Here is a 22,621-nt window from a genome sequence, read left to right as displayed (position 1 = left end):
CCATCTCTGCTGTCCACATTTCTGGCATGAAAGATTGCCAGGCAGAGTTTCTCAGCTGCTAACAGCTAAAACTGAATCAATGGGCCCTTTTCCCGGAGATGTTTACAGAGATTTGTCTGCGATTGGGGGGGGGGGGGGGGGGGGGCTGGATGTGGATCTCTTGGTGTCCAGATTCACAAGAAACTGGACAAGTTTGTCCCCTACCAGGGATTTTCTGGTCATTCTGGTGGATGCACTGGTGACTCCTGGGATCAGTTTTCTCTACTCTATGCTTTCCCTCCACTTCAGGTCTTCCTCTCCTGTTGCACAGGATAAAGGTAGAAGGCATTATGGTGATCCTGCTCACCCTGGCTTGGCCAAAAACATGGTATGCAGACATCATAGACCTCTTGGCAGCCAAGCTATGGGAAAGCTAGGAGAAACCGAATTCTCCAAAAGGAGTCACCATAGAGTACATACGTAAATGCAAAAAAATTTTATTTTATATTCTAACAAAACAACCAATTGCTTAAATTAGTACAGCACCAAAACAAAAAGGGAGTATTTAAACACACTCATTAAAAAAAACATGACAACATTGTCACACCTATTAAAAACCACCAAACGGCGACGCGACTACAGAGGAAACTGACGGAAATTGGTCGGTGAAATGCGTCAGCAGTGATGTCAGTACGCAACGACGGCACCGCGCGATATTTGACCTGGTGTGTTTTCATACAGTGACGGACGAAAGGCATGTACTCGTAAGAGAGGGCGGTAAATCGGCGTATAAACCTGCAAGAGAACCAATCGTTTTCCACCTCAAAGAGATCCTTCACTGGCTGGAAGCAAACATATGAAGAAAATAGCCACCTTTGTCCCGATTGGGGTAGAGGAATGCACAGGAGGGATGTGAGATCCAGCAAGGATGATAACATTGATTCTGAGAAATAAACCGCTTCCTTTCTAAATAATATATTCCCGGTGCTTAGTACTCCACCAACTATGGACTGTATATAAGCTAATGATAATTCTTATATGTGCATATCTAATAACAAAAAGAAATAAGCAGCCCATGTCTATGCTACCGTCACTTAAGGTTGTATGCCTATGAAATATACCATCCGTAACACACACTCGGTCAACTAACCATTCACCCACCCAAATACGCCAGGAGCATTATATCTGATTAATTATTTGAACTTATTAAAGTGCCCGTATGGATATTATCCGTGCACAGGACTAATATTAAGAAGATAATTTATATCAATTGTGGTGTGTATGTGATGGATGTAGTCGCAGTGCCGTTTGGTTGTTTTTAATAGGTGTGACAACGTTGTCATATTTTTCTTAATGAGTCTGTGTTTAAATACTCCCTTTTTGTTTGGTGCTGTACTAATTTAAGTAATTGGTTGTTTTGTTATAATTAAAATAAAATTAATTTTTTTGCATTTACGTATGTGCTCTATGGTGACTCCTTTTGGAGAATTCTGTTTCTCCTAGTTTTTTCTTTGCTTTTTTGTCACCTGAACTACATTCTATCGTTATGATATGAATGGTAGTATTTGCAACATCTAAATTATATTTATGGTTGATCCAAGCAATTTTTGTTGTTTTTTTTTTTTTTTTTTTTTTTTTTGTGTAGCCAAGCTATGGGCTCTTCCAGATTGACCGCACCTGGTGTCTTGGGTTCCAAAATTCCATCCTTCTTTACATTTTCTAGCTTTGACAGTGTGGCTGTTGAAGCCCAGGTCCTGAGAGATGGGGGGGTTTGAATCTGTGATTAGCCTTCTTAGGGCCAGAAAGTCTGTCTCTTCGCTTGGTGTGTCAATTATCAGTTACATTCTCAACTGTATGTTGTGGGGCAGATTGTGCTTTTTCTGAGTCTGGGATGAAGATGTCCTTTTGAGTGCCATCAAAAGACAAATGTCAGCCTTAGCTGTGCTTTTTTACAGACCTGTTGTGTTTCATTCTTTGGTCAGAGTTTCTTGTTCAGGATGTTACTCGGCTTGCTTCTCCTCCCTCTCCCATTTATCTCTGTGGGACCTTAACTTGGTCTTGCCAGCTTTTCATTTGAACCTCTCCAAGTGATTAAGTTGACACTTTTTACATGCAAGATTGTCTCTTTGGGGCCATCACCTTGGCTCATAGGGTCTTGGAGTTGGCTGCACTAAGTTTTTGGTTATTTACCAGGATAAGATGCTGTTTTTAGCCTTGATCCTCTATTTCCTATGGTAGTTTTCCATTTGTCTTACTCCTAAGCCTCCAAAGAGAAGCGTTTCACACTTTTTTTTAAAGATGTTCGAGCTGTCGACCTTTTATCTGAAGTCTACAGCTTAGTTTCCGAAGGAAAACTAAGAACCTTGTAAGAGTTAGGCTGCTTCTAAATCCATTTTTAGTTTCTCAGACCTATGGGACCAAGGTTGAAGACCCTCCTTTCTTGGCCAAGGCCCATTCAACTAGGAGTGTCGGTGCTTCTGGGATGCTCAGCATCAAGCTTCTGTTCAAGTTTGTAAAGCTGCTAGCTGGCCTTCTCTTTACATTTTTTCGAAGTTCTATCAGGTTGATATTTTTGGCTGTGCAGATACTAGTTTTGGATGAAGGGTTCCCCCTTTTATGTTTTTGGTATTTGGGCTTGTTGGCCTTGTTGTGTTGCCCTCTCCTTTGATTCATTACTTTGGGACATTTGCATGTAGTAATTACTATTAACTCCTTTGTGTTCTAACCTGAACGATTAAGAAATTAGGATTTTTGGTCTACCTGTAAAATACTTTGGGATTAAATCACAGGACAAAGACATCCCTTCCCTCTGGCTTGTGTTCCTCATTGCTTTCCACAAAACCAAGGCTGAGCTGGGAGAGGTTATTCTTTGGGGGGGGTCCTGCTTTTTTCTTTTCTTTTTTCCTGAGTAGTGTCCATTCACCTAAAGTTGGCAGCATAATTGAATCCAAGTAATAATTACTAATAAAGTAGTTCTAAAGGAGGATTTTTTTTATTTTTTAGATTAATGCATTTTATGCAAACCCCCCCCCCCCACCCCCTTAAACGCCATCTCAATCCAGCGGTGTTCATGAGAGTAGTGTCTCTCCCATGTCTGTCTCTTCATGGGCCCATAAGCGGGACTTAATGGGTCCTGCTGCTGTCAATCACAGCCAGTGAGACTATGAGGAGAGGGCAGGGCCAAGCCATGCTCTGTGTGTGAATGGACAATGTCTATTCACAGAAGCATGACTTGGGAGCGAGCCTGCTCTAGTGCCCCCTCAGCAAGCAGCTTGCTATGGGGGGCACTCGGCAGGGGGGAGGAGCCAGGACCGCCAATGGGGGACCCAAAAAGAAGAGGATCGGGGCTGCTAGCAGGTAAGAATGTTTGTTATTGAAAAAATAGTCTGAACCTTTAGAACCACTTTAACTTCTCTGTGTCCTGTAATTTAATCCAGGAAAAGGATTTTACAGGTAAACTAAAAATCCTAAAGTTTACATAAGCACTAGTCTTCCTTGTGCTAGATTAACAGGTACCTGCTGTAAAAAAAAGAGGCTGCCATTGCTTACCATTCCTTCTCTAAATGCAATTTGTCTGCCTCTCATATTAATGCTTCAACTTCAGTATTTCTTGAATCACTAACCTGGAACAAACATAGAGATAATGAATTCTGCCATTTTTCTGTTCTGGGCCTTTGATTCAAAAAGTATTAATACCAGACAGCTAGGCAGCAAGCGGGTTTGGAGGCCAGCAACAAGAGCCCCTGTACTTCTCTTATGACAGCTTCACTTTAAGAAACTTAAGCCACATGGCCTCTGACCATCAGAGAGAGTCTAATGTTCCTATGCACAATAAGAAAATAGAATAAAATGGCTAAACAATTAGATCAAGGCTAGATAAATAGATAATTATGAATTTTACATAGAAACAAAAATCTAGGCTTATTATTTCCCACCACTTATATCTTTCAAGTGCGCATAAAAAAAAAAAAAACGAATCCCTCTAACTGTATTTACACAAGATAACACACTGCTTTTTTTTCCCCTACTATCAGCACTTCCATTGAGTCCACACAATGGATATCTAGGTTCATGTACTACAGGATCGTAAAGCAGTATTAAACCCCAAAAGAAACCATTCTATATATTTATGCGTACAAATTTTTAGATAAGGTGGCAGTGTGTGTGTGTGTGTGTGTGTGTGTGTGTGTGTGTAGGTGTGTGTATATATTATACATTTATTTATTTTTTTCACTGTCACCTGCTGTTCCTTTAACAGACCAATCTGTGCAGCAAAAGAAGCAGTTAAAAGATTGGGACAGTGCTTGCTGCGGCAGCACATATACTAAAAAAAAAAAAAAAAACTGGAACGATACAGAGATTAGCATGGCCCCTGCGCACGGATGACACACAAATTTGTGAAATGTTCCAAAAAAAAAAAAAGGTTGGGACAAACCATTTAACCCTTACAGGGGAGCTTTCAATGGTCAGCTTTTATTCACATAAAAAAAAATGTAGCTTCAGCTGCTTAAATGTGTTGGCTGGAGTTCAGCTGCATCTAACACTACTGTCTTCCCAGATTGACCAAAGTTGTCTCCGTTGCTCCTCCAGTGGTTAGTAAAGAAAACAAATGCAGTCGCCACTTTTAAGGATTGGTAAACTCTGCAATATATTAAATTTTTGTTTTGAGATTTATTAGCGCTTTAACAATCTGCTGGCAAACCTTGCATACATAGTTGGCTGACCCATTCAGCTACACAAGTCATTTTTACGACAGCTTCTTTATGCCTGTCTCTTGTTTCAGGTTCTGGTTATGGAAGGTACCAACAGCACTGGTAGAAAATTTGTTGCTTCCAAGCTTTATGAGGTAAGAAAAAAGGCTAACAATAATGCACATTATTGATAAATCATTGACTGATTTCTGTTAGCTAAATGTCCTCTATTGTAACTTCGATTGCACACAAGATTAGTGGCAGTTTTTTCTTGGTTTCTTTCTTCTCTATTCAAAAAAATTTAATAAAAGGAAAGTAGCTACAGTCAGGTCCATAAATATTGGGACATTGACACAATTCTAATATTTTTGGCTCTATACACCACCACAATGGATTTGAAATTAAACGAACAAGATGTGCTTTAACTGCAGACTTTCAGCTTTAATTTGCAAATATAAAGTTTATTAAAAAAAAAAAACACCAACCGTGGGGCGGAGACCCCGCATTACAAACAGAAGTACATAGAATGTCCATGTAGCAAGCACACTAAGAGGAACATGAATATAACATATAAATTGGTGCTTGAATCGGGGGCAAGAAAGAGTAAAATTAAAATAAGAAGTACAAATACCTCCGCTATAAAGCTGGAGAGGCGTACTGCTCCCCGTGCCGAAGTGCGGGGGTCCCCCCACCAGTTTCCAATTTTCTAAACAGGATAAGGGGTCAAGGTAAATAACAATGGAGGAAAGAGAGAAAGAGAGGGGGGGGAAACTAATGGGAAAGGAGGGGTAGGGGGAGAGGGGGTAGGGGAGCAGAAGAGGGGGGGGGCACGGCGGCGGCTGGCACTAAGCCGACTTCAAACAGGGGAGAATCACGGTAGGGGAGGGGAGCTCAACCCTGTTCCAGAAGGTGCTGGCCCTCCACAGAGAAAATAAAAACATTCCAGACGTCCCAAGTTTTTTTAAAGGATTCCTGCTTATGTTGCGCAGTGAGTATCAGGTCTTCAAATTTTCTCACTTCCTCTACTTTCCGCAGCCAAAGTGCTATGGATGGGGGAGTCTGTTGCTTCCATAGGAGGGGGATGCAAGCCTTGGCTGCATTGAGCAGGTGTCTCAAAAGCGATTTCCTATACCGAGCAACAGGAATCTTGGAATGATGCAGGAGGAAAAAGGCCGCCTCCTCTGGGATTTCATAGTCTGTAAACTTCTGGGAGATACGCCGAACTTCCCCCCAGAACCCCTGCAGTCTGGGACAGGACCAGAAGATATGGAGGAGGGTGCCCCTCTCCTCGTTGCAGCGCCAACATCTGTCCGTGGCGGTGGGAAAGCATTTCTGTAATCTGGAGGGTGTCAGGTACCAGCGGGTAAGTATTTTAAAGTTTGTCTTGTATTTTCGTACAACAGGAGGTCTTATGGGCCAAGGAGATGATGCGTTGAGACTGTGTCGTGGAAAATGTACAACCCAGGTCTCTTTCCCAATTGGCCATACAGGGTAGTGGTGGTTGTTCTTTCGAAGAGTTAAGCAGGGTATACATTTGAGATAAGATGTGGGATAGGGGACCTGTAGCAGAACAGAGACTTTCGAATGTCGAAAGTGGGCGAGAGAAATCCTGAGGGCGAGACAGGGAATGGAGGAAATGATGAAGTTGGAGAGCCCTCCAGAAGGGAAGTTGAAACACTCCGGAACGGTCTGTTAGTTCCGAAATGGATGGCCATCTACCATTCACGAGAAGCCCACCCGCAACGTCGCATCCCGACTCACTGAGTGAAGAGTAGTCGGGGGCATGTAGACCCGGTGCAAAGGAAGGGTTGCCTACAATTGGGAGCAATGGTGAGGACTTGGATGTAAGGGCCGATGCTTGGGATGTCATGTGACTATGTCTGAGAGTAACGCCCAGAAGAGGATGCAGCTTTAGCGTAGCCGGCAGCTTCTCATAGCACCACAGCGCCCCTTTCAGGGGGATGGAAGTTTGGGCTTGTTCAATCTGTATCCAGAGTTTGTAGGGCTCATTTCGTCGCCAATCCAAAATGCGGCCTAGATGGGAAACCAAGTAATATTGCCGAATGTCAGGCAGTGCAAGACCGCCGCAGTGTTTGGGTAGCGTCAGTTGAGATCGACGAAGCCTGGGCTTTTTATGTGCCCACACAAATTTGGTAAAGAGAGCCCTCACCTGGTTAAAGAACAAAGGGGGTATTTGGATCGGCAGAGCTTGAAAGAGATATATAAATTTGGGCAGTATGCTCATCTTAATGAGATTGCACCTGCCAAACCAGGAGTGAAAACCTGGGTGCCATCTCTCAAGAAGGGTGCGGGTCTTAGACAGGAGGGGGGGAAAGTTGAGGGTAAATGTCTTAGAGATATCAGAAGGGAGGTGGGTGCCTAAGTATGGTAGTGCTACATCTGTCCATTTGAAGTTAAAGTTGGTCCGGAGAGTGGTGAGAACATGGGGAGGGGAGGCTACGCCCATAGCGGTTGACTTTGAGAAGTTAATCTTAAGGTGGGAGATGGATCCATAGTTCCTGAATTCACGGAGGAGGACTGGCAGAGATATGATGGGGTTCGTCAGTGAGAAAAGGAGGTCGTCCGCGTACGCCGAGATTTTGTGTTGGGAGCTGCCTACGGTGAGCCCTGAGATGTCTGGGTGCATTCTGATAGTGTGGAGAAATGGTTCCAATGAGACGGCAAAGAGTAGGGGGGAGAGCGGGCAACCTTGCCTCGTACCATTCCCAATCGGGAAAGACTCTGAGAGCACACCATTCGCCTTCACTTGGGCGGAAGGACTTGAGTATACGCTACCTATCCATCTAAGCATCCTGGCTCCCAATCCAATGTGGCGGAGAACAGAGAACATATATTCCCAGTTCACCCTGTCAAACGCCTTCTCAGCGTCAGTGCTCACGAATATACATGGAGTCCCAGAGGTGGCCGCCACATGGATGAGGTTCAGGACCTTGATGGTGTTGTCCCTAGCTTCTCTGTTGGGTATAAAGCCTACCTGATCCAGATGTATCAAGTCCTGAAGGTGGCACGAGAGTCGGTTGGCCAAGATTTTGGCGAAGATCTTTAAATCTGTATTCAATAAGGAAATGGGACGGTAACTGCCACACAAACCCGGATCTTTCCCCTCCTTATGGATTAATGTAATATGGGCCCTCAAGGTGTCTCTAGGAAACTCCGCGCCCGATCCCAGTGCATTAAAGAACGAGACCATGCGTGGACCCAGGAAGGGAAGGAAAGCCTTATAGTATTGGGCAGTATAGCCATCGGGGCCCGGGGCTTTGCCTGACTTCAAAGAGTTCACCACTCCTTGGAGTTCTGCAATGGTAATTGGCTCCTCAAGGATTTCCCGCGTTTCAGTCGGAAGAGTCTGCATTTGGGAATTCGAGATGTAATTGTCAATATCTGGTTGGGTGGAGGTGGAACTCGGCAAATTATAGAGGCTGGAGTAAAAGTCCTGGAAACCCTTTGCGATCTGCATCGGCAGCGGGACCTTCTGGCCATCAGGGCACGTTATCTGAGGGATGTACGAGGAGGATTTCACCTCTCTGACAGCCTTCGCCAATAATTTCCCACACTTGTCCCCCGATTCATAAGATAGTTTACGGGAGAACTGGAGGGCTGCTTTCGATCTGTAATGTAGGAGGTCTGTTATCCGAGTCCTGAGGGACCTCAGGACCGTCTCAAGGGATGGTGTGGGGGCGTGTTTGTGCCGTGCTTCCGTCGTGGCCAGTTGAGAGAGTAGGTCGGTCAGCAGTTCATTTCTCTTCCTCTTAATGGAGGCTCCATGTTTAATAAGAATACCTCTTATCACACATTTGTGGGCCTCCCACAGAATCCCAGGGTCGCTATCCTGAGCGTCGTTCTCCCTGAAATACAAGTCAAGGCTCTTGGAAACCTCCGCCACGACCTCCGGGATCTGGAGGAGGCTCTCATTCAGGCGCCAAAATAGGGATCTGGGCGAGGGACTCCCCGATAGGGTATATGTAAGGGAGATCGGGGCATGATCCGACCATGTAATAAGACCTATAGACGAAGATTCCACGAGATGTAGGTGATCATGGGGTATGAGGAAGAAATCTATCCTCGAGTAGAGCTTGTGGGGTGAAGAGTAGAAGGAGTAGTCCCTCTCGTCTGTATGTTGGAGTCGCAAAACATCATGTAATTGTGCATTCCGGAGTGTTTGCGCAAACCGCTTTCTACAGGAGGGGGGAACTGAGGAACTGCCCGACGAAGTATCCGAAGAGGGGATCAGAGGTATGTTAAAATCCCCCCCAACTATAAGTTGACCGTCCCTAAATTCCAACAGTTTGGCGAGGGTGCGTTGGAGGAATTTGTCTTGGCCCTCGTTAGGGGCATACATGGTCGCCAAAGTAAACTTGATCTCACCTATCTGGCCTTTTAGAAATAGAAAGCGCCCATCTGGGTCTGACAACTGCTCACGAAGCAGCCAAGGTAGTTTGCTTGATAACAAGATCGACACCCCTCTTGATTTAGAAGTGGGGTTGGTGGAATGGTGAGCGTGCGGAAAGAATTTGTTTTGCAGGAAGGGGAGTCTATTGTTTTTAAAGTGGGTTTCCTGGAGAAAGGCCACATCTGTATGGGATTGTTTGAGGTCATGCAAGAGAGTTCGTCTTTTCTCTGGGGTGTTTAAGCCTTTTGCGTTAAGGGATGTCACCCTGATGGAGCTCACCGCCATGCTCCCAAGGGAGGAGGGGAGGAGAGAGGGAAGAGAGTCAGTGGGGGGTTAGGGGATACCTCCCGGGGGAGGGGGCAGAGGTCGAGGTGGAAGGGGAGGAGAGACAGAAGGGAAGAGGGGGTAAAAGTCTACAGTGACCGCAAGGCCCTCACCCCACAGTCAGTGGGAGAGGCACAGGCGGCCAGGAGAGAAAAAAAAGAAAAAGAGGAGGTGGATGGGGGAACTAAATGTTCAAGACAGAAGCTTGAAGTGTGGGCAGCCCAGAAATGGGAGACCACAGGGGCCTAAGTGGGGCAAGGTAGGACAACGACCGGCAAAGAGGAGCCCGGGCAGTCCCCCCCTCCCCTGGCATTGGAAGGGAGACAATTAGGTACATGCATTTCCAATATAAAAAGTAATAACATATATTGCAAAAGATAAAACAAGGGCAGCATATTGTGCAACTTTACATAACATCGCTAGGGAATCACAATCTAAGCAGTTTGGTAAAACCCAATTTCCCACCTCCCCACAACACCCAACTAAAGTTCGGCCTCTCTAGTGCACCCAGAGAAAGAAAGAAAAAAAATAAAAATAAAAATCTGTGCACACATAGGAGCGTCTCCTGCAGCCAAAAAGTTGCTCTAATATAGTCTCCCAGAACCACCCGGAGCCCCCGCAGGCCCCCCCCCCCCCCCCATCGAGGGGAAAGTCCAGGAAAGGGTCACCCAGAGGCATACACCACTGGTCGCCCGCGGGGCCCAGGAGGGACACAGGCAGCCAGGACCCCAAGTCCCAAAAGTACACGCAGAGCAACTGTGCCCAGCAACGGGGCAGAGCAGCGCCAACCCCCCCCCCCCAGACACAGGATCCCCACCAGGGAGCACACTGATAGAAATGTTGAGCAAGTGCTCACAGTAGGATCCATAGTTCATAGCATGTGGAAGCGAAGGTCCCAGCGGAGAGGACGATCCGGGCGGAGGGGGGGGGGGGACCAGCCCAGATCCAGGCAAGGTGCTTCCAAAAGGGGGGGGGGGTGTAGGGAGACAAGGTAGTAAATGGAGGGGTGAAAGCAGGCCCCCATATGGGGACAATCAAACAGGGGGGATCCGGGGCAGGATTACTCATTCACAGCTGCCGTTGTTCCCAATAATAAGAGCAGCGGGCAGTAGAGCCCCGGGAGGCCGTAGGCAAAGCAGGAGAATCAGTTACGGGATGGAAAACAGGAGGTCAAACCACGGGGCAACAAGGGTGTGTGGAGAAGGGGCCATGGTACTCACGCCTCCCGGGGTACCTCTCTGGAGGGCGCACGGGACCGACGACGGAGGACGTTGCGGGCGAGGGCCGGACACTCTCCCCATGTTCTGTCGGCCCTGGAATCTCGGCAGGTAGCTCAACCAATTCGGGATAGGGATCGGATCCGCTTCGAGAAATGCAAAGAGAGATGGTAGTGCCTCTGGAGAACGAAGTGTAAACGACTTCTGCGCTTTAGTGAAAGTCACCGAGAGTGGGAACCCCCAACGGTAGGTTGCGTTGCACCGCCGCGCCAATTCAAGAAGGGGTCTCAGCAGAGCCCGGCGGTACAGTGTCGGTTTGGAGATATCAGGCAGAATTTTAACTGTTGCTCCGTCAAATTCTATTTCACCTGCTTCCCAGGCTCCACGGGATATGGCCTCCTTGTGGATGTAATGGTGGAGACGGCAGATAACATCCCTCGGTCTGGATGGGTCAGCCGATCGTGGGGCTAGGGCTCTATGAACCCGATCGATTTCGAGCCGCTCTGGGAGGTGGGGGCCCGCCACCTGCTTAAAGATATCAGTCACCGTCACCAGTAGATCCGTCGGACCCGTCGCCTCTGGCAGACCCCGCAGCCTCAAGTTGTTTCTCCTGCTGCGGTCCTCACTTTCTTCAATACGGAGCTGAAGATCTGTCGCTGCACTCTCCTGTGCGCTCTGTCTCTCCGCCAGGGACTGCACTTTCAGTTCAAGGGCTGCCAAAGAGGATTCGCCAGCGGACACCCTGGAGTTCAGCGTCACAACGTCCTGCTTGATTGCGCTCAGCTCTTTCCTATGGGTGGCTTCCACCCTACCCACCAGGGCCTCGATGTCCGCTTTGGTCGGCAGGGACATCAGGATTGCCTTTAGTTCCCCGTCCGCCCGGTAAGATGGCGGGGGAGACAGCACGCTCTCTGGGTCCAGCGGGAGCGCCGCCGGGGAGCTGGGGTACAGCTCCAGACTCCGTGAGCCCCCGGGAGACGCGGAGCCCTCCATCTCATCCAAGAGCTGCAGAGGCAGGTCGCGCGGCGCCGCCATTGTAGGTCCCCGGGCGGCGTCACGAGGGGTACCAAAGAGCCTCTTCAAATCCCCCGCAGCAGGAGTATTCGTGGCCGGGCTGGGTCTCTGTGAGCCCCGCTTGTTTAAGCGTTTTCTGGAGGTGTGCATCTTGCATAAACGGTGAAGAGTGCCAGGGAAGGAGGACAACGGCCGGGAGCTCCAGTAAGCACGTCCTTACTCGGCCATGTCGTGACCACGCCCCGACTTTCAGCTTTAATTTATTTATATCCAAATCCAGGTGAACGGTGTAGGAATTACAACAGTTTGTATATATGCCTCACACTTTTTAAGGGACCAAAAGTAATGGGACAATTGGCTGCTCAGCTGTTCCATGGCCAAGTGTGTGTTATACACTCATCCCATTTACAAGGAGCAGATAAAAGGTCCAGAGTTCAAATGTGCTATTTGCATTTGGAATCTCTTGTTGTCAACTCTCAATATGAGATCCAAAGCACTGTCACTATCATTGAAGCAAGCCATCATTAGGCTGAAAAACAAAACAAATCCATCAGAGATAGCAAAACATTAGGTGTGGCCAAGTCAACTGTTTGGAACAGCCTTAAAAAGAAAGAATGCACCGGTGAGCTCAGCAACACCAAAAGACCCGGAAGACCACGGAAAGCAACTGTGGTGGATGACCAAAGAATTCTTTCCCTGGTGAAGAAAACACCCTTCACACCCTTCACAACAGTTGGCCAGATCAATGACACTCTCCAGGAGGTAGGTGTATGTGTGCCAAAGTCAACAATCAAGAGAAGACTTCATCAGAGTGAATACAGAGGGTTTACCACAAGATGTAAATCATTGGTGAGCTTCAAAAACAGAAAGGCCAGATTAGAATTTGCCAAACAACATCTAAAAAAGCCTTCACAGTTCTGGAACCACATCCTATGGGCAGATGAGACCAAGATCAACTTGTACCAGAGTGATGGGAAGAGAAGAGTATGGAGAAGGAAAGGAACTGCTCATGATCCAAAGCATACCACCTCATCAAGGAAGCATGGTGTTGGTAGTGTCATGGCGTGGGCATGTATGGTTGCCAATGGAACTGGTTTCCTTGTATTGATGATGTGACTGCTGAAAAAAGCAGCAGAATGAATTCTGAAGTGTTTCGGGCAATATTACCTGCTCATATTCCGCAACATGCTTCAGAACTCATTGGCGATGCTTCAGAGTGCAGATGGACAGTGACCCGAAGCATACTGCAAAAGCAACCAAAGAGTTTTGTTTTTTTAAGGGAAAGAAGTGGAATGTTATGCAATGGCCAAGTCAATAACCTGACCTGAATCCGATTGAGCATGCATTTCACTTGCTGAAGACAAAACTGAAGGGAAAATGCCCCAAGAACAAGCAGGAACTGAAGACAGTTGCAGTAGAGGCCTGGCAGGGCATCACCTGGGATGAAACCCAGAGTATGGTGATGTCCATGTGTTCCAGACTTCAGGCTGTAATTGACTGCAAAGGATTTGCGACCAAGTATTAAAAAGTGAAAGTTAATCTGTCTCATTACTTTTGGTCCCTTAAAAAGCAGGAGGCACATATACAAACTGTTGTAATTCCTACACCGTTAGTATTGTGTCAATGTCCCAATATTTATGAACCTGGTTGTATAATAATGCAGTGCAGGAACATTTTGTATGTACTTGTATTTCAGATTCAAGGGTGCCTTTTCTTTTTCTTTACAAAGTTGATGACTGGCCCAACTTCTCTCACGCCTTGTGCCTAGCTATTGGTTATTCAGGGTGCCTATACTACGTGGGAAAAAAATGAAAAATGTTCTTCACAAAATCTGTAACTGGTTTCATTCCTTCCACTTCCCGTGCTTTAGCTTTTCAGCCTGCCTGTCATACCAGAAACCAGGTACAGGAAGGGCAATCTAGCTTTCCTTTGTGCATGTGCTGGTTTACTTTTTTGAAAATAGGTTTACTTAACGATTAACCCTTTCACTGCCATGGATGTAAGGCATACAGACCTGCAGAACCGTTTCCAGCTGGCCAGGTCAGTATGCCTTACATCAGATTAATTTCCTACCCTGCTGTAAGCTCATGGTCGTTCAGTGAGCAAGAACTTTTATCAGAATGATTCTCTTCACTCTGCTTAATAAATAGCTATGATCAGCTGCTAATAAGCCGCTATTCATAGCAATTCTTTAAAAAAAAAAATGGCCCCCGTTGCTGCTGCCGTTAGGACTCGCCACAGCTCTGACAGTGATCCTCCCTGCTGGGAGTGCTGGTAAAAAAAAAAAAATGCTGTGTACCCTGCACAGCCCGGATCCCCCATGTCCTCTGATCCTCTCCTCCTCTCTCCACTACAGCAGATGAGACAGGCTGTGCAGGTGAGAAGCGGCCGGTGCCCAGTGGGAGGATGCAGTCACAGGTGGATGCCGGCAAACAACTTCAATCTTCCCTGCACAACCCACTATCTCTACTGTGTTCGCTGATTTAGGGTGGTGTTCATCGTTAAAGTGGTTGTAAAGTCAATTTTTTTTTTTTATCTTAATGCATCTATGCATTAAGACAAAAAGCCTTCTGTGTGCAGCAGCATGATTCAGCAATGTTGCACGAGAGACTCAGCTGCCCAGGACTCCCCCCTCATAGGCTGAGACAGCAGCGAAGAGCATTTGGCTCCTGCTGCTGTCAATCAACATTGGTGAGCCAATGAGGGGAGAGAGGGGCAGGGCCATGGCCTTGTCTGAATGGACACACAGAGCTTTGGCTCAAGTGCACCCATAGCAAGCTGCTTGCATTTGGGGGAAGGAGGGAGGGGCCAGGAACGTCAGCGAGGGACCCAAAAAAAAGGAGGATCTGGGCTACTCTGTGCAAAACCACTGCACAGAGCAGGTAAGTATAACATGTTTGTTATTTAATAAAAATAAAAACTTTAGTACTACTTTAATGGCACCCCAAGGAACCTTGCTAGCACGTGTGTTACTGTGACACATGGTCATTTCTTTACTATGCATTGTAGTCCCTTATCCTCTGATGCCCAATCCACATTTGGATCAAGCTTCAGAGGCTACTGACAGGCGGTGAGGAAGCAAAGCCTCCTCACTGCTAACTTTAGCCCTATTTTACCAACAAATGCACCGCAACCGCATGCACTGCACAAGGTTGCGGGGAGGTTGCGACACATCCCCTTGACATGATTGTGTAGTGTTCAGTGGAAGATGTCGCTACAGGTTGGGTCAAGTTGGCTGCGGGCGCAAAGCATCGCAGCATCAGCACCCTGTCCACTGCCTATTACAGCTTAAAACAGGGCTCTACCCAAAAGAGGAAGCTCCACTGGTTTTGACAGTTGCCCACTCCCACTTCTAGGTAAGATCACTGTGGCAAACTACAAAGCTGTTTGGCACCTCCTCCTTCCCCCTGCAGCCTTCTGGGACACACAGAGAAGAATGTGGGACCATTCACAAAGCACAGCATGACTCACTCATGCGCAGAAGGAAACCGGCCGTCCAAATGCCGGCACCTGCACCCTAAGCTGATTGAAGAATTGTCTCGGGTGCTGACATCACTGGATCCCTGGACAGGTAAGCATCCTTAATTAAATGTCAGCAGCTACATTATTTGTATAGCTGCTGACTTAAAAAAAAATTTTTGGGGGGGGTCTGGAGCCCTTCTTTAGAGGCAGGGGCGTTTGGCAGGCAGCAAAAATGCAGCTTAACCGCAGGTGTTCCATGTGGGGGAACACAGCCCTCCATGAGCGTACAATGTAGCACACCCCATTGATTGAGGCCTTAGTAGGAATTTAGCAGAAATTTTGTAAGTTATTTTGTGGTTTTATGTGCAATTAAGGCTTTCAGTGAAAATAGCGATCTGATTTTTGCGCAAGTACTACAGCTCATGTGCTTTCAGAAAATGTATGGTTTGGGGGGTCTTTTTTCAAATCTGAAAGCTATAAGTGAGAAATTAAAACATCCAAAATTTTAGAGACATTTTGCATACGTTTTTTGCTTTTCGCCATTTCCCAAAAAGGTGCGATTTTAACATTTTACAAATATTTGTTATTTATTAACTCCAGACAGGATAAGCTTTATATTTGAGCAGGAATTTAGCAAAAATTTTGTAAAACCTCGGAGCCTTAAAAATCAGTAGCACTTTTTTTTTTTTTTTATTCTACAGGTTATGCTTTCAGAAAATATATGGTTTGGGGGGGTATTTAAAAAATTCTGAAAGCTGTAAGGGAAAAATTAAAACCTTCAGATTTTTACAGAAATTTGCTTATTTACATTTTTGCACAGGCTTGATTTTCACCATTTTGCAAAAAGGCGCATTGTTAAAAAAAATGTATTTGTTTTGTTATTAACTCCGGGTTAAGCTTTTATATTTAGCTTTTATATTTAGTAGGGATTTGGCAGAAATTTTATAAAATGATCTATTTTATCTACGAATAATGGTATTAGTGTATTGTTTGCGAATATACTGTTTTTATAAGCATTTGCGCAAATACCCCGGGGCCTAAAAAATCAGTAGCACCTTCTTTTTATTCCACATGTCTTTCACAAATTCCGAAAGCTGTAAGGGAAAAATAAAAAACCTTCAGATATTTTGAGAAATTTGGATATTTACACTTTTGTGTCTGATTTTTCACCATTTTGCAAAAAGGGCGCATTTTAAAAGTTACAAATATTAGTTTATTAAATCAATACAGGTAAGATTTTATATTTAGTAGGAATTTTGTAAAATTTGCGGTGTTTTTATCTGCTAATGATTTTAGTGTTTTTTTTAAGCAAAAATATTGTTTTGATAAACATTTGCACAAATATCGTGGGACCTTAAAAATCAGTAGTACCTTTTTTTTTTTTTTAGTCTACTGGTCATGTGCTTTCAGAAAATATATAATGGGGGGGGGGGGGTCTTTTACAAACTCTGAAAGCTATATGTGAAAAATTAAAAAGCAAAGGAAAAACTGCAAAAATGGTTTGGCCACCTGAGTGTAAAAATGGAGGACAGGGTCTGGCAGCGAAAAGGTTAAAATAACATTAATATAATGCTATGAGCTGTGTGGTGTTTTTAGTGAAAATTATATTTTGAAAAACCTTTGCATGACCATCATGGGACCTAATAGCACCTTGTTTTTATCCTACCTGTTCTGTGCTTTCAGAAAATGTGGTTCTAGAAGTCTTTTACAAACTCTGAAAGCTGTAAGTAAAAAATAAAAAACAAGGAAAACCTTTTAAAAATGGTTTGGCCACCTGTGTTTAAAAGTGAAGAGCAGGTGCTGGCAGCCAAAGGGTTTTACCCTGAGTCATAGTAAGTAAAAATAGTATTTAATAAATGCTGTATATTTATTGTACTGATTATTGTCCTCACCAAATTATTTCTTTCATTTCAGGGAGTGCCTCTCCAATTTTATCAGGCAACAGGGGATTTGGAAGGTAAGCACTCAGAGCTGTACAGTGTATAGGGTAGGTCCTTATCAAAATGGGATATTGGTGGAACATCCTGGTTATGCATTGTAATTGTACAGCACAAGTTCCATTACTTGGTGTATTTAATAGAGAACTACAGGTAAAACAGTGTCCCACACTGCTATCCACTTCAATAAAAGTCCAGGGCATGGGCTGCCGGCCCTTGAGCCCGGTACCAACAGTTTGGTAGGTGACTCAACATCCATAACATCCTCTGATGAAAAGTCATTTAACCACTTCAATACAAGGTGTTTTCACTCCCTTTCTGTCCAGGCCAATTTTCAGCTTTCAGCGCTGTCACACTTTAATTGACAATTGCACGGTCATACAACACTGTACCCATATGAAATTTTGATCTTTTTTCCCCCCACAAATAGAGCTTTCTTTTGCTGGTATTTGATCACGTCTGCGGTTTTTATTTTTTGCGCTATAAACACAAAAATCTATATGTATTCTACATATTTTTCGTAAAAAAAAAAAAATCGCAATAAGCGTATATTGATCGCTTTGCACAAAAGTTATAGCACATACAAAATGGGGGCTAGATGGCTTTTTTTTTTTTTTTTTTTTACTAGTAATGGCGGTGATCTGTGATTTTTGTCAGGACTGACTGAGATATTGCGGCGGACAGATCAGACAGTTTTGACACTGTTTTGGGACAATTCTCATCTATACAGCAAACAGTGCTATAAAAATGCACTGATTACTGTATAAATGTCACTGGAAGGGAAAGGGTTAACACTAGGGGGGTGATCAAGGGGCTAAATATGTTACCTAGGGAGTGATTCTAACTGTGGGGGGAGGTGACTGATCGGTGTTCCTTTGTACTGGGAACACACTATTGGTCTCTTCTCCCCTGACAGGACGTGGATCTGTGTGTTTACTGTCTCCCGAGTGACACAGCGTCCTTGCAGGATGTGCCCAACTTGCAAGACCCCCCCAAAACTGTACATTTTCGAAAAGCGCAGAACAGGTAGGATAAAAACAAGGTGCTACTGATTTTTTAGGTCCCATGATGGTCGTGCAAAGGTTTTTCAATACCTAATTTTCACTAAAAATACCAGTGCCGCTCATAGCGTTATATTAATGTTATTTCAACCCTTTTGCTGCCAGGCCTTGTGCTCCATTTTTACACTCAGGTGGCCAGACCATTTTTGCAGTTTTTCCTTTGCTGGGAGACGGGACTAAAAAAGGAAGTTCAATGGCCAGTAGCCAATAGCTTCCCTTGCGTCGTATTTGGTTAGTCGGACCGACATATATTCAAACTGTTTTCTCGATAGTAATTGAAACATGTTCTATTTCTAGGTCCGTCTGATTATTTATTTTTTTAACGAAAAACGATCAGATTGTCCGACGGACTGGTTCCGTCGGACACTAGGTCCGGAAAGTCCGGTCCTGTGTACTTGGCATAAGTGACAATTTTTGGAGACCAGCGACACCAATACTGTGCTAAAAATGTGCTGATCACTGTATAAATGACTTTGGTAGGGAAGGGGTTAACACCAGAGGCAATCAAGGGGTTAGGTGTGTGCCTGGGAGGTGCTTTCTAACTGTGGGGGATACACTGGAGGAAAAGAGATTGTGTTTCAGCTAGCTGAAACAAAAGATCTCTCTTTTGCTCCCTGACAGATCAGCGGTTTTCCATGTTTACATAGGTACACCGCTGCTCTGTCTCTACACAGAACGATCGGTGGGTCCTGGTGTCCAATCACAGAAGGAGCGGTACGTGTGCATGGCCCCTACACAGCATGCACAGAATCATGTACAGGTACGTGATTTTGCACAGCTGGGCCGCCCTGCCGCTGTATGTATGCTGTGGGCGGTCCGGAAGCAGTTAAAATAACAAAAAGGGTTTATACTTGCCTGCTATTGATGCACAGAGCAGCCTTGAACCTTGCCCCAGAGCCAGGCTCTGTGTGTTCATAGACTCACACAGTTTAACTTGCAACTTTGTAACTAAGTAATTTTTCACTTTCTCTGATGTGCGCTCATGAGGCGGCACTGATGGGCTGAACTGGTGGGCACTGATATGGGGGCACTAATATGCTGCACTGATAGGTGGCACTGATATTGGGCACTGTTGGGTGGCACGGATGGGCGGCACTGATTGCCAGCACTGACTGGCATCGCTAATGGGCACTGATTGGGTGCCACTGATGGGCACTGATTGGATGCCACTGGTAGGCACTGTATTTATTGTAATCAGGGCACTGATGATCACTGCACTGGTCATTACATGTAATGCAATTTGAGTCCACAGCCAGGCAAGAAACCTGCACAACTTTTGGGCACTAGTATTAACCACTTCCCGACCGGCGTAGAACTATGTACGTCGGCAGAATGGCACGGGCAGGCAAATTGGCGTACAGGTACGTCCATTTGTATTTGCCGCCCTGCCATTGCTTGCGCAACGCCGGCGGTGTACGCGTGGCGGTCGGGACCCCCGTGACTTCGGTCGCGGGTCCCGCGGACTCGATCGCCGCAGGGATACCCACGATCATCTCACGGGGAGGCTGAACAGGGAGATGCCGATGTAAACAGCATCTCCCCATTCTGCCTAGCAATAAGTGACCAGTCAGTGCATTTGTATAGCACTAATTGCTGTATAAATGACAGTGGTCCCAAAAATGTGTAAAAAATGTCCGATGTGTCCGCCATAATGTCGCAGTCACAATAAAAATCGCTGATCGTCGTCATTACTAGTCCAAAAAAATTATTAATAAAAATGCCATAAAACTATCCCCTATTTGGTAAACGCTATAAATTTTGCGCAAACCAATCAATGATAGATTATTGCGATTTTATTTAAACCAAAAATATGTAGAAGAATACATATCTGCCTAAACTGAGGGAAAAAATTTTTTTTTTATATATTTTTGGGGGATATTTTTTATAGCAAAAATATATATATATTTTTTTTTAAATGGTCGCTCTATTTATGTTTATAGCGCAAAAAATAAAAACTGCAGGGGTGATCAAATACCACCAAAGGAAAGCTGTATTTGTGGGGAAAAAAAGGACGTCCATTTTGTTTGGGAGCCATGTCGCACGACCGCACAATTGTCGGTTAAAGCAACGCTTTGCTGAATCGCAAAATGTGGGCTGGTCTTAAGCCAGCAAAATGGTCTGGTCTGAAAGTGGTTAAAGGATAAATTCACTTTAAAAAAAATATATATACATACATATACATACTTTTTACAGATAAAAAAAAAACATTTACTATTTATTTTTTGTAAAAGCCTGAAAGCATTGCACATGCAATCAGTGAACAACAGCGCCCTGGTAGTTCATTGAGAACTGCAAGCAGACAGCTGCAAAGAATGTGAATGAATGACATGGGCAGGCCGAGCCCTACGCGGACGTGTTTTTTAAAAATTGTTACAGCAAGTGGGAGGAAAAGATCCCCTGCTCATTGTCACAATTGGGGCAGCTGCATGTGTAACATGTTACAAAAGGTGAACTTATCCTTTAAATCTTCCCTGAAGGTATATCTATAGCTTGCAATGTGCAAGAAGGAGATTGCGGTAACATCTCGTTACTGCTTACAGTGTACGCCATTCACACTGATTGCGGCCCCCCAAATAAAGAGTACCTGTCACCATTCATCTGAGTACCCGAGTACCTGTCTGTAGCCCATCCGAGTACCTGTCGCGCAGCTCAACAGAGTACCCGAGTATCTATTTGCAGCCCATGCCTCATAGAATATACATTTGGGTGCTTGCTTTCCAAAATGGGGGGCATTTTGTGGGTAATTCCATTGTCCTGGTGTTCAAGGACCTTCAAAAGTGTGATAGGTAGGAATGAAATGAGATATGTAATTTATGCTCCTAGAACGCGCCTGAAGGTACTACTTCAATGTTGGGCCTCTGTATGTGGCTAGGCTGTGTAAAAGTTTCACATGGGGTATTGCCATACTCCGGAAGAGTAGCAGAATGTATTTTGGGGTGTAATTTTTGCTATATATAACATGCTATGTGTTAGAAATATCTTATAAATGAATAACTGTAAAAAGAAAAAAAAAATGCGTTTTAATTTTTTCCCCACATATTCCAAAAACTTCTGGAAAAAAATGAACCGTTCGAAAGACTCATTATGCCAAATAGATTATATACTGGGGTGTTTGATTTCCAAAATGGGGTCATTTTGTAGGCAATTCCATTGTCCTGGTGCTCCAGGGCCTTCAAAATTGTAATGAGGTGGTTGAGAAATGAGATGTGTCATATATGCTCGTAGAACGCCGGCTATACCGCCAGCAAAGTGCTGCTGTGGCAGCGCTTTGCGGTGGTTTTAACCCTTTCTCGGCTGCTAGTAGGGGGTTAAAACCACCCCCGCTAGCGGCCTAATGACGGTAAAGCGGCGCTAAAAAATAGCGCAGTTTTACCGCCGACACCACCCCTGCCCCAGTGTGAAAGGGGCCAAATAAAATGTCCACGCAAACAAAGGAAATCCACTGCAAATTCTAGCTGTAATTATCTACATATACAGTAAATCTCTGCATAATAAAGTAGAAAATTCCCCCAGGTGAAAAAAAAACACTCGGTGCTCCATCACCAGTAACCAAATCAAAGGCTTACCTGAACAGTATGACCCTGAAAATGAGATCATTTAAGGTTTAAAAGTGATTAGCTCAAATCCCAGATATATGATGTCGCCACTTCACCATATATACTGTAGCTTCAGCCACTCGGGGGAATGCACATTGAATAATGAGAACACTCCACATAGTGTAAAATCAATGGTATTAAATATTTATTTAAAAAAGATGCTCGCATATAAAAAACATAGAAAGCGCCGTGCAACTCCCCAGAGAAATACGCAAATAGCTTCCGGATTCCATAATACGTGATGACGTCACAAGTGAAAGCAATCCTTTTTTTTTTTTTTTTTTTTTTTTTTATGAGTAGCATTGTTTAATACATTTTTGATACCATGGATTTTACACTCTGTGGAGCATTCTCTTTTCTTTGTGCACATTCATTGCAGCTATATATGGTGAAGCAAAGTGACAACGACATATATCAAGGATTTGCGCTAATCACTTTTCAAATGTTTGATCTCGTTTTGAGGGTCATACTGTTGAGGTAAGCCTTTGATTTTGGCACTGGTGTGGAAGCAGGAGTGTTGTTGTTTTTTTTTTTTCCTTTTCACCTGAAGGAGTTTCCCATATTATGCATAGAGTTATATGAAGATTATTTTACCTAGACTTCACGGTGGTGGTCTTTTGTTTGCATAGACATTTTGACAGATACTGGACTGATATTAGTTTTGTGTTTGGTTTAACCACTTTCAGACCGGACCATTTTGCTGGTAAATGACCAGAGGTCTTTTTACACTTTGGCACTGCGCTGCTTTAACTGGTAATTGCGCGGTCATGCAATGTTGTACCCAAACAAAATTTGCGTCCTTTTCTTCCCACAAATAGAGCTTTCTTTTGATGGTATTTGATTGCCTCTGCGATTTTTATTTTTTGCGATATAAACGTAAAAAGACCGCAAATTTTGAAAAAAAATGATATTTTCTACTTTTTGTTATT

At 44.6% G+C, this 22,621-nt stretch overlaps 1 protein-coding gene and 1 pseudogene across 1 annotated transcript in view; both read left to right on the top strand.

Annotated features, from left to right (window-relative positions):
• POLA2 (DNA polymerase alpha 2, accessory subunit) overlaps positions 1–22,621 on the top strand; it is a 164,547-nt gene that overhangs the window by 85,842 nt on the left and 56,084 nt on the right. Inside the window, exons 10-11 of the mRNA XM_077458701.1 lie at positions 4,763–4,825; positions 17,013–17,055. Of these exons, the coding sequence (XP_077314827.1) occupies positions 4,763–4,825; positions 17,013–17,055 (106 nt within the window). The remainder of the gene's footprint in view (positions 1–4,762; positions 4,826–17,012; positions 17,056–22,621) is intronic.
• LOC143956242 (U6 spliceosomal RNA) lies at positions 4,284–4,396 on the top strand (annotated as a pseudogene).

The sequence above is a fragment of the Lithobates pipiens genome, unplaced genomic scaffold, assembly GCF_037356315.1.
Source record: "Lithobates pipiens isolate NorthernLeopardFrog02 unplaced genomic scaffold, aLitPip1_a1.2 Scaffold_10, whole genome shotgun sequence".
NCBI lineage: Eukaryota > Metazoa > Chordata > Amphibia > Anura > Ranidae > Lithobates > Lithobates pipiens.
This window is presented reverse-complemented; position numbering and strand designations above follow the sequence as displayed.